Source organism: Cervus canadensis, chromosome 7, assembly GCF_019320065.1.
Source record: "Cervus canadensis isolate Bull #8, Minnesota chromosome 7, ASM1932006v1, whole genome shotgun sequence".
In the NCBI taxonomy this organism is placed as follows: domain Eukaryota; kingdom Metazoa; phylum Chordata; class Mammalia; order Artiodactyla; family Cervidae; genus Cervus; species Cervus canadensis.
In genome coordinates, this window is record NC_057392.1 from 10,525,230 (window position 1) to 10,538,487 (window position 13,258).

Consider the following 13,258-nt stretch of genomic DNA (forward strand, 5'->3'; position numbering starts at 1 on the left):
TCATCGTTACAAAATGGCTGTTGAATATCAGTACTAAATCCAGTGAAAAAGGAAAGGGCAATGGTTGAAGAGGTCATAGTAACCAACTTTGTCCATTTTAAAAGATTGTTTCCACAAGTCCTATCCAGGGTATTATTTTCTAGGCTACTAGTGTAACTACTGTCATTGACCATCCTTTCCTTCAGTTCATCAATTGAGTTCCTAAAGAAATAAAGTATTTTGGATATATGCAACCTAATGTTAATTGCAGCATTATTTACAGTAGCCAAATATGGATGAATGGTAAAGGAAGTATGGTATGTACACACACACAAGAAACAGTATTCAGTAGTTCAAAAAAGGAAATCTTGGAATTTGTGACAGCATGGGTGGTCCTTGAGGTCATTACACTAAGTGAAATAAGTCAGAGAAGGACAGATACCATATGATCCCACTTATATGTGAAAAAAAGACAGTAACAACACAGAAAAACGCTGAGCTCATAGATACAGAGAACATGTTAGTGTTTGTCAGTGTGGAGCGATGTACAAAATGGGTGAAGGGGGTCAAAAGATATACATTTTCCAGTAATGAAATAAGTCCTGGGGATGTAAAGCATGGTGACGATAGTTATTAATACTTTATTGCATATTGAAAAGTTGCTTAGAGAATAGATCTTAATAGTTCTTACCACAAGAAAAACAAAAAGTTTTGTAACTGTTCCTGGTAACAGATAATAACTACACTTATTGTGGTGATTTTTTTAAAATATATACAGATATTGAATCATATTTTATACCTGGAACTAATGTTATATATGAATTATACTTCAAAATAAATACAAATATATATATATATATAAGTTCTCTAGAGTTGTTTGTTTTCTACTACATTTGAATCTTTGAAGTATACTTATTTTTTATTTAGATTTTCCTAAATGCTCATTTTTTGGGCTTCCTTTCTTCTTGCTGTTGGACCTGAATAGAAAGATTATTTTCTTTCTGTTTCCTTGGGGCCCAGGTCAGGTTATGAGCTCTAAGTGGTTGACTTTCACAGTTGGTACAAAGCAAAAGAAACTCTCCCCTGGTAGGCTTTTGTGAAATAGAAGCACCAGGCAGCCTTCAGAGATACCTTTGAGAAATACCTTGCCTTTCCATCCTGCTACCCTCTGCAATCTGTGTTTCCACATCCCCAGTCTAAAGAGCTGGGAAGATTGAGCCAGCCCCTTCAGTTCCTTTTTGGTCTCCTATAGAGCTTAAGAGAGCTTATATGGAGCTTATAGAGCGTATATGGCTGTCTGAGGAGGCCTTACAAATAGCTGTGAAAAGAAGCAGCCAAAGCAAAAGAGAAAAGGAAAGATACACCCATCTGAATGCAGAGTTCCAGAGAATAGCAAGGAGAGATAAGAAGGCCTTCCTCAAGGATCAATGCAAAGAAATAGAGAACAATAGAATGGGAAAGACTAGAGATCTCTTCAAGAAAATTAGAGATATCAAAGGAACATTTCATGCAAAGATGGACTCAATAAAGGACAGAAATGGTAGGGACCTAACAGAAGCAGAAGATATTAAGAAGAGGTGACAAGAATACACAGAAGAACTGTACAAAAAAGATCTTCACGACCCAGATAATCACAATAGTGTGATTATTCACCTAGAGTCAGACACCCTGGAATGTAAAGTCAAGTGGGCCTTAGGAAGCATCACTACAAACAAAGCTAGTGGAGGTGATGGAATTCCAGTTGACCTATTTCAAATCCTAAAAGATAATGCTGTGAAAGTGCTGCACTCAATATGCCAGCAAATTTGGAAAACTCAGCAGTGGCCACAGGACTGGAAGGGGTCAGCTTTCATTCCAATCCCAAAGAAAGGCCATGCCAAAGAATGCTCAGACTACTAAACAATTGCACTCAGCTCACACGCTAGTAAAGTAATGCTCAAAATTCTCCAAGCCAGGCTTCAACAATACGTGAACCGTGAACTTCCAGATATTCAAACTGGTTTTAGAAAAGGTAGAGGAACCAGGGATCGAATTGCCAACATCCACTGAATCATCGGAAAACCAAGAGAGTTCCAGAAAAACATCTATTTCTGCTTTATTGACTATGCCAAAGCCTTTGATCATGTGGATCACAATAAACTGTGGAAAATTCTGAAAGAGATGGGCATACTAGACCACCTGACCTGCCTCTTGAGAAACCTGTATGCAGGCCAGGAAGCAACAGTTAGAACTAGACAGAGAACAACAGAATGCTTCCAAATAGGAAAAGGAGTACGTCAAGGCTGTATATTGTCAACCTGATTACTTAACATAATGTTAACACAGTGTACATCATGAGAAACGCTGAGATGGAAGAAACACAAGCTAGAATCAAGATTGCTAGGAGAAATATCAATTAACTTCAGGTATGCAGATGACACCACCCTTATGGCAGAAAATGAAGAATTAGTCTCTTGATGAAAGTGAAAGAGGAGAGTGAAAAAGTTGGCTTAAAGCTCAGCATTCACAAAACTAAGATCATGGCTTCTGGTCCCATCCCTTCATGGCAAATAGATGGAGAAACAGTGGCAGGCTTTATTTTGGGGGGCTCCAAAATCATTGCAGATGGTGACTGCAGCCATGAAATTAAAAGACGCTTACTCTGGCAGGAAAGTTATGACCGGCCTAGACAGCATATTAAAAAGCAGAGACGTTTCTTTGTCAACAAAGGTCTGTCTAGTCAAGGCTATGGTTTTTCCAGTTGTCATGTAGGGAGGTGAGAGTTGGAGTATAAAGAAAACTGAGTGCTGAAGAATTGATGCTTCTGAACTGTGGTGTTGGAGAAGACTCTTGAAAGTCCCTTGGACTGCAAGGAGATCCAACCAGTCCATCCTAAAGGAGATGAGTCCTGGATGTTCACTGGAAGGACTGATGTTAAAGCTGAAACTCCAATACTTTGGCCACCTGATGTAAAGAGCTGACTCATTGGAAAAGACCCTGATGTTGGGCAAGATTGAAGGTGGGAGAAGAAGGGAACGACAGAGGGTGAGATGGTTGGATGGCATCACCAACTCAATGAACGTGAGTTTGAGTAAACTCCGGAAGTTGGTGATGGACAGAGAGGCCTGGCGTTCTGCAGTCCGTGGGATTGCAAAGAGTCGGAAACAACTGAGCGACTGAAGTGAACTGAACTGATAGAGCATAGTATTCCATGTAGCAATCATGTAATACCAAAATTAACTTTTTTTGTGGGGTATTTAACTAAGTGCCACGCTTTCCCCTTCTTTCTGTTCCAGGCTCTTGAGATTCTTTCAGATTCTTTGCTGTTGTAAGTATCTCAGTACTCTTTTGTGGGACACCAGCAGAGCTCAAGACCTCATTTGTATCCAATTTTCCTAGCCGCGTTTTGGCCTGGAAAAAACAAATTAGCCACAAATTGAGAATAGTCAGATAACGAAGTTCACAGAAATTCTCACTCTTTGCCTTGTGAATTTCCATTTCCAAAATGTTTTAGGCTAGAGTGGGAAACCTCTGCTGGATTCAGCTGTCAGTTTTGTATTTTAAATAAGATGACACAATCTGGTGATACCAAGAGCCCATGGTAGGCTTTTTCTTTGAAAAGTTAATAAATTCAGTGCATAAACTATAGAGTTAAATGAAAGTTCATAGTAGAATTGGAAGAAATAGGGTTGAAATTTCAGATGTGGGAAGTTGGTTATACTCTTGAAATTCTTAACTCTTTAAGGTGTCTTATTTAAAATAATTGAAAAGTGCTGTCACACATATCATGATTAGTTTGATCTGAATTCAGTAGCAAGTAATCCTTTCTAGTTAAACTTCTTTCTGTTTTTGTTTTCTTCTTTATTTTAAATTACCTCAACTAGTTCCCAAGTACAACAAAACTTAAACTATTATTTTGAATGAATGGCTTAGAATAATGAATTAAATACTGGTTGTGAATAATAATTTTGAACACATTAACAGTTATTTAGTTGGGGCAGATCAAAAGAAGCAAAAAAGAGAAAGCCATCATGTACCTCTTGATATCTGTCCACATCTACTTTGAGAGAAAATGTTCTTTTTCCAGTAGGAGGAAAAAGAGATCGAACTGGATGTCATATATCATATTTAATATGTTCTTTTTTCTTTTTATCCCTTTTAGGACAGTGGTGATTATCCCCTCACCATGCCTGGACCTCAGTGGAAAAAATTCCGTTCAAACTTTTGTGAATTTATTGGAGTCCTGATTCGACAGTGTCAATATAGCATAATTTATGATGAGTATATGATGGACACAGTAATCTCACTTTTGACTGGTTTGTCAGACTCCCAGGTCAGAGCTTTTAGGCATACAAGTACTCTTGCTGGTAAGTAACTAACACTTTATTTCCTTTTCATTTAGTTTTGTTAAATATATTCCATTCTAGTTGAGCTTTATTTAGATTAAATATTAATTTAAAATAATTACTTTGCTCTTGGAAAACAGTTTTCTCCAAAATTCACATGAATGGTTTGTATTCTCTGTTGGGCTGAAACTTGTGCTTATTTTGATAACTGAGATTTGATAGTCTTGAGAATGAAAATTGAAATTTTCTGACGAATGTTATCAAATCTCTTTCTGAATACATAGTTATTTTCTTGCATTTTTATTTTATAACCAAATAAGCTCTAGGAGTCCAGTGGGCCATATTCTTTGATAAAACCAAATAATAGTTGAAATTCCAAATTCACAGGTTTTTTCCTACTTCATTACATGGTTTCATTGTTACTATACATAAATGTGTAAATATTTGTGTATATATATATATTTTTAAACAGTTCCATTTAATTGTAATAGGTAATTGTGACCTAGCTAGGATTCTTTCTATTCCTAGTGGTATAATCACTTAAATGTAGTGTTTGTAAAATCAGTTCAAGTAGGTAGACTAAGTCCTGAAGACCTGATGGATTATCATTTTCCCTTTTGCTTCTGTTTTAGAATTATCTATATAACTTCTGAGTCAAGTATATTCATTTTCCCCTTGTTTTCCTGTAACAAGATAATTTTGTTAATTTAGCTGTTCTAAAGTTTTCAACATTAGGTAACTGTGTTTACCTAAAATGACTAAATGACTTCTTTTTCTCTTATATATATGTGTATGTTTACAAAGAAACTGTGTGTTTGCCTAAACATGTATTTAAATATTCCCAAATTACATTCCTTTTAGTAGCAATAACTGACTGTATTCAACTTATACACATTACCATGAAAAAATGAGATTTAATATAATTAACTGCATTTTATTTTGAATTTAAATTTCTCATTTATGTAAGTTATTAAATACATTGATTCTTAAATTTCCGCATTCACCAGAATCACCTCCAGGCCTTACTGAAACAGACTGTGTGGCCTAGCCCCCAAGTTTAGCAGATTTCTAACTGATGCTGTTACTTTGGGCAGTGTGCATTACAAATCCTAGATTTAAAGTTTTATCATTTTCTTGTTTAACCTGTTGGCTAAAGCCAATGTGATAGTTTCATATAGCATCATCTGCCTTTTTTCCATTTTTTTTTTTCAATTCTTTTCCTTCCCTATTCAATGTGATTAATCTATATTATTAGTGTCCCTTATTCCCTTAGTTGCAATTCTATATGGAACAAACATGACACACAGTTATTCTTTTGAGAGTGTGTCCCTTTCCTATTTATTAGGTAAAGAGGAAGATCTTTTACTTAATTTTATCTTCTTTATAAAGATAAAATCACAGTTTATTGTTGAGAAAATTTCCTGTATAGAACAAACATCAAGCACATTTTATTCTGTGTTTTGAGAGACTTTGTACCAAGTTGTAGCTTTTTTGACAAGGTACTATAAATATACTACTTATTACTTAAAAGTTACCTGATAATATATATTTTTTCTAATTTCATGACTTTTATTATTTTCTGCCCTTTATAGGTACTTTTTTCTTTTATATTTTCTATTTACTTTTCATCTATCATTCTTCTGTCTGTGTACAGCAACTCCCATTTATTTAGCTGTTTTTCAGATGCATTGTACCAAGAAAAATAGGAGATCAATGTTATGTTTATCCTTATTTTTCAAAAGCTAACCTATTTTTCAAGTTATTCTCAAATTTACTTCAGAATACTATGTAATTTCTCTGTGTACATTAATGATCATGTCTTCCAAAGTTCACTTTCATAAAAAGTGAGACACCAGTCCTACCCTTCAGCAAAGTGGGAATCTTGCTGAGAATTTTAATTTCAGGCTGGATAATAATTTCCATCTTTTCAAGGATTATTTTCTTTTCATCTTTGATCTCTTTCTGGTTCTCCCCCCCACCCTTTTTTTCTTTTATGGTATGTGTATGAGGGATAGATTTAAAGATAATCATTTTTATTCACTTTGCAGGACGAGTCTTGGGGACTAGATAAAATGGTCAGGAACATTTAATCCTCTGCTTCAAAGACTATGTGCATGGACAGTTACAAGGCAGTTATGGCCAGATATGATTATCGGCTTTGGAATAAAATGCTCCTTGACATTGCTTATATCTTAGCTGAGAAGAGAGACAATCAGGTTAGTTGTTTTCTAGGGTACAGACAAGATAAGTTTTAGAGCTTCATAAGTCATCACAGTGGTCTTATCAGTAGTACTTTTAATCTGTTTACCAATATCCCATTTTCTTGTTAATTAATAGTGTGTCCCAATTTGTTAGTGTTTATGCATTGCATTTAATTGTATATTTTTGCCACATTTTTATTAAAATTTTTCACCATTTTGTAATTTTTCAGGTTTGTCTATTCTTCAGGTAGAAGTACTTTCATTTTCTAGTCGTGATAAATTGAACTTTCCCTTTTATTTTTGGAATTCTTTTTACCATTAAATTGAAACAAACTGTTAACAATTAGATTTTATATTACATTTTCCTTATTTTTTTTCTATTCTTTTAATTGTACTTGTAAAGCATACTCTCTTGTTTGTCTGATTTATCTTCAATAAAGAAGCTTTACTTTGTAGTAAACTTTTCATTAACAATCTTCATAGTTAAGTGCCTTCGTTGTGAAGCTACATAGATAGATAAATAGATAGCTAAATAGTTAAGGCATATTAGAACATAGTTTGTGGAATTAATATATATAAGTAATATTTTGGTGGATTTACAATCTGAGATTGGCCATATTTTCTTTCTCCAATTTCGTGAAATTTTCATTAAAAAAATGTTTTTCTCCTCCAGATCAAAAATAAGTAGGATTCCCTTTGTTTTACCACTTTGTTCTTTGGTATTATAAAGATAATTCTACTCTCAAAGTATCTATTTTTCAGATTTATAGTTATATTATACTCAGTCATTTGCTGTTTTAATCTATGCCAGCACTTTAGAAATTAACTTTAAAATTTTGTTAGAGAGCAAGATGAATAATGTTGGCTTACCTTTTTTATTTTTTGCTTTTTTCTCAACTACATAATTTTCTGCATTAGAAATAGATTAATAATGGCTATGTCTCGCTTCTAAGGTAAAAATGCCAATTTGAACAAAGGGGGATTAACAGTACAGAATTTTATTAATAACAACATGGCGATTGATTCTGTTCCATTTTTTTGTAACATGAATTATGGAACAATTAGAAAATATGGTTAAAATCATCATATGATAGGTGACTTCATTATGCTGGAAGGTTATCACTATTTAACAATAATGGGTGCCTCTCAGACTCTTGGGGAAGTAAACATTTCTTTTATATCTCATTGTTTAACATCATTATGTTGGTATATGGCTGATTTTTTTTTTCTCTATCCAGCTTTCGTTTTATTTATTTATTTTTTTTCATTTATTTTTATTAGTTGGAGACTAATTACTTCACAACATTGCAGTGGGTTTTGTTATATGAAATTTCTTTGTTCTCCTGTCATAGACCAAAAATAATCTTGTCTCAGTAAATTGATGTCTTTTCTTTGGCTTTCAGTTGCTGAAACCATATAATATAGGGTTCATAGAATGGGTTCTGAACCAGATTGTCTGCATACATATCCTTTTCTGCGTTTTACTAATCGGGTAATTTTGACAAGTCCATAATTTATTTGGCCTCATTTTCTTCATATGCAAAATGGGAAAGATGTTGATAACTCTTTCATTAAAAGAAATTAGGAAAGCCTGAATGGTGCCTGACATTTAGTAAACTAGTGCTATTATTCTGTAATTACAAAAGGAGCCAGTAGTATTTGCAGTGTTTCCCTTCATTCATGTCTTTTTCCCTCAGAATTTATTGAACATCTACTATTTTAGTAATAGAAGACATTAGAGATGGGGAAATCAGAAACAAACATGTAAATAAACAGATCTTGCCAAAACTATTATTAGGGAAACTAACAGTATGCACTTCCATTTTATCTATCTTTTGGCTCTTCAATGCCAAATTCTGTTTATTAAATTCAGTAGCTATTTTATGACTCTTAACCAAACGGGATATGAATTTCTATATGGTAGACTTCTGGTATTCTAGGATTAATGCCCAATAATTGACCAAATCTACAAGTGCCACTATATATCATGTAACTGTATACATAAAATATAGTAAAATTTTAAATGTAATTTGCTCTTTCAAGTCTAAATATAGATAATTAGAGTAATGAAGAAGTATCATTTTCTTAGAATTATCTCTTATTTTCTGTCACCAGGTACAAAAGTTAGTTTTCTTTTGGGAGCTAGTTTTTGTAATGAAGTTATGATTTTTAAAATCATTTTATAAGCATGTCCTTTCTATGTCAACTTAGTGACCTTGGACAAGTTACATAACTCCGGTGCCTTACTTTCCTCATCTGTATAATGTTGATATGAATAGTCCCATTTTATTAGGAGTGTTGTGAGGCTTAAATGAAATAATTTGTGTTAAATGTTTCACGTATACAAGTCATTAAGTAAGTGTCTGATGTTATGATAGAATGACAAAGCTTCCTTGGTTTGGCTCTAAAGAGGGCAGAGAAACTGAGAAAATCTTGTAGATTTTCCATTAATTCTTTCATATTACATGTGTGAACATTTTCTGTGCATACAAAATTACATATACAACTTAACGAATTCAGAAAAGGAGAAAAGTGCAAAAGTAAGAATCAGCCGTAATGATACCATTTCTGCCATAACCATACTGCTTCTTAATGCTGCCGTGACATGTTGATGTTTCCTTTTAGCTTTTTTCTCGGATACACATACATGAGGATTTTTTATTTTTAAACAGATAATACGATATTATAATCAATTTTGTGGAATGCGTTTTCTGTGCTTTTAATTTTTTATAATTATGTTTAATATAGCAGCCTCATCTTCTAAAATCTAGATGTCCTTTAACTAATGTGGCCTTTTCGCCATTATCTGGATCCTTTGTCTTCTGCTGGATCTCCTATCTTTTTGCCTTGGCCTTTTTTTTTTTTTAAATTCTCTTCTTTTTGGGTAGCATGTTTTTTGAGAGCTTCTTGAGAAAAAGAACATTGGAAAAGTATATATTTTAGATTTCACATGCCTGAAAAATACATTATATTCTTATGTTTAGTTGGCCCAGTACAGAATTCATCACTGAAGATTTTCTTGAGAATTTTTCGTCTTTTTCCAGCATTGCTGTTGAGAATTCCAGTACATTTTCAAACTTTTGATTTTGATCCTGTTTCTTGTCTGTAGAAGCTTTATTTTATGAAATATCATGGTGATATATCCTGATATATATAGATATATAATTTCCCATTCATTATTCTGGGCACTCTCTGCTGAATATATTTTACTTGGATATTAATCTGTTGAATCAGTCCTAAGTTTCTTGTTATTTCTCTTTTAGTTTTCATTCCTTACTCTTTTTGTTCACTTTGCTTGTATTTCTTCAACTTTATTGAGGTAATTTTCATTATCATTTTAAATATTCTAAGAGTTCTCTTCCATTCTCCATGTCGTTTTTTAACATTAACATGGGTGAAACATTTTCTCTTATCTCTTTAACAGCAATATTACTCAGAAGTTTTGTTTTTGTTTTTTTGGTGCCCCTTCTGACCTCTTTTTCAGTTCTCTTTTATCAGTGTCTTTCATGGGAAGCTTTCCTTCAGTATCTGTTGGCTCTCTAGTCATTGCTAACAATGAGAGACTAAAGAACTGACTGCCTGTGTGTTGTGGTTGACAGGCAGTGGCAATGACTTTAACCTTTTTGGTGACCATCACTGTAGGGTGGTCCTGTGGTCACTTAGCGTTTTCATTGTGAACCATAGAAGGTTGGTATTGATAATTATCTTCCCTGGGGAAGTTCCGCTCCTTCGCAAAAGGAACTTTCAGTCTCAGGTCTGGTTGCCTCTACCATTTGGGAGTTATACAGGGTGAAGGAGCACCCAGGGCACTCTGCGCTTCACATGTATCCCTCCTCTGTATCTGATGAATCCAAATCTCTTGTTTATGTTCTTTAGGGAATAAACTTTTTTAACTTCCAAGATGAGTTTGTGTTGGAGGAATTACATGACTGCCTTGGTTCAAGTGGAGATTTAATTGCTTATTATACAGACTGTGAAATGCTCCTGTTTTTAGACCTTACTTCATTCCATCTTCTGTAAAAGCCAGTACTTCTCCAGTTCCTTAATGCTTCTGGGTTCTACAGAGTAAAATTGCTTTGTTTTTGTCTTTTTTCTTTAAATACAGTTGTCAAGCTTTTTTGATCATTTAGTGTGATTTGCATACTTCATCCATCTGCTTTTCATATACATATATTAACATATTATGGTTTGGCATTCCAAGTGTTTTTCTGGATTTATTGGGGATGAAAATTGTTTTCTCATTATTTTGGTTGGGTTTTTAAGAGACAAAAGATTTATTAAATATTCTTTGTAAAGTGGAAGATTGTCAACCTTTTGTTTTTTTTAAATAAGTTTTTCAAAACTAAAGAAGAAACATGATTACAATGGAATACTCTTCAGCCTTAAAAAATAATGAAGTAATGCCATTTACAGCAACATGGGTAGACCTAGTGGTCAGAAAGACATATGGTATGTGATACACATGAACTTATTTAGAAAACAGAAACAGACTCGCATACAGAAGAAATGTATGATTGGGAATGGAGGTGGGGGATAAATTAGGATTTGGGATTTGCAGATACAAGCTACTATATATAAAACAGATAAACAACAAGGTTGTACTGTATAGCATAGAGAATTATATTTACTATTCTGTAAACATGTAAAATATGTATGTAAAAATACATAGTATATTTTATATGTAAAAATAAAACATTATGGAAAAGAATATGTATATATGTGCATAGCTGAATCACTTTCTTGTACACTAGAAACTAACATGGTAAATCAGTGATACTTCAATTTTTAAAAAAGGAAGATAATCATATCTCTCTTTAAAATTTAGTTTTGTCCCACTATGAAAGTTTTAGAGTTTGCAGTAATATTTTTCAAAAGTATAGTAGGTATCACTAAATATAAGGGCAGATTTTTAGTTTTCATTTTTATGTTTAAGAAAACATAATTGCGGTTTTTTGTATTTCCATACAAATTGTGAAATTCTTTGGTCTAGTTCTGTGAAAAATACCGTTGGTAACTTGATAGGGATTGCATTGAATCTATAGATTGCTTTAGGTAGAATAGCCATTTTGACAATATTGATTCTTCCAATCCATGAACACGGTATGTTTCTCCATCTGTTTGTGTCCTCTTTGATTTCTTTCATCAGTGTTTTATAGTTTTCTATGTATAGGTCTTTTGTTTCTTTAGGTAGATATACTCCTAAGTATTTTATTCTTTTTGTTGCAATGGTGAATGGTATTGTTTCTTTAATTTCTCTTTCTGTTTTTTCATTGTTAGTATATAGGAATGCAAGGGATTTCTGTGTGTTAATTTTATATCCTGCAACTTTACTATATTCATTGATTAGCTCTAGTAATTTTCTGGTTGAGTCTTTAGGGTTTTCTATGTAGAGGATCATGTCATCTGCAAACAGTGAGAGTTTCACTTCTTCTTTTCCTATCTGGATTCCTTTTACTTCTTTTTCTGCTCTGATTGCTGTGGCCAAAACTTCCAACACTATGATGAATAGTAGTGGTGAGAGTGGGCACCCTTGTCTTGTTCCTGATTTCAGGGGAAATGCTTTCAATTTTTCACCATTGAGGGTGATGCTTGCTGTGGGTTTGTCATATATAGCTTTTATTATGTTGAGGTATGTTCCTTCTATTCCTGCTTTTTGGAGAGTTTTAATCATAAATGAGTGTTGAATTTTGTCAAAGGCTTTCTCTGCATCTATTGAGATAATCATATGGTTTTTATCTTTCAATTTGTTAATGTGGTGTATTACATTGGTTGATTTGCGGATATTAAAGAATCCTTGCATTCCTGGGCTAAAGCCCACTTGGTCATGGTGTATGATCTTTTTAATATGTTGTTGGATTCTGTTTGCTAGAATTTTGTTAAGGATTTTTGCATCTATGTTCATCAGTGATATTGGCCTGTAGTTTTCTTTTTTTGTGGCATCTTTGTCTGGTTTTGGAATTAGGGTGATGGTGGCCTCATGGAATGAGTTTGGAAGCTTACCTTCATCTGCAATTTTCTGGAAGAGTTTGAGTAAGATAGGTGTTAGCTCCTCTCTAAATTTTTGGTAGAATTCAGCTGTGAAACCTCGAATAGCCAAAGTAATCTTGAGAAAGAAGAATGGAACTGGAGGAATCAACCTGCCTGACTTCAGACTCTACTACAAAGCCACAGTCATCAAGACAGTATGGTACTGGCACAAAGACAGAAATATAGATCAATGGAACAGAATAGAAAGCCCAGAGATAAATCCACGGACCTATGGACACCTTATCTTTGACAAAGGAGGCAAGGATATACAATGGAAAAAAGACAACCTCTTTAACAAGTGGTGCTGGGAAAACTGGTCAACCACTTGTAAAAGAATGAAACTAGAACACTTTCTAACACCATACACAAAAATAAACTCAAAATGGATTAAAGATCTAAATGTAAGACCAGAAACTATAAAACTCCTAGAGGAGAACATAGGCAAAACACTCTCCGACATAAATCACAGCAAGATCCTCTATGACCCACCTCCCAGAATATTGGAAATAAAAGCAAAACTAAACAAATGGGACCTAATGAAACTTAAAAGCTTTTGCACTACAAAGGAAACTATAAGTAAGGTGAAAAGACAGCCCTCAGATTGGGAGAAAATAATAGCAAATGAAGAAACAGACAAAGGATTAATCTCAAAAATATACAAGCAACTCCTGCAGCTCAATTCCAGAAAAATAAATGACCCAATCAAAAAATGGGCCAAAGAACTAA

The 13,258-nt window shown here is 33.7% G+C and overlaps 1 protein-coding gene across 1 annotated transcript in view; it reads left to right on the forward strand.

Annotated features, from left to right (window-relative positions):
* Positions 1 to 13,258, forward strand: part of STAG1 (stromal antigen 1) — a 496,183-nt gene that overhangs the window by 314,718 nt on the left and 168,207 nt on the right. Inside the window, exon 7 of the mRNA XM_043474336.1 lies at positions 4,121 to 4,325. Within this exon, the coding sequence (XP_043330271.1) occupies positions 4,121 to 4,325 (205 nt within the window). The remainder of the gene's footprint in view (positions 1 to 4,120; positions 4,326 to 13,258) is intronic.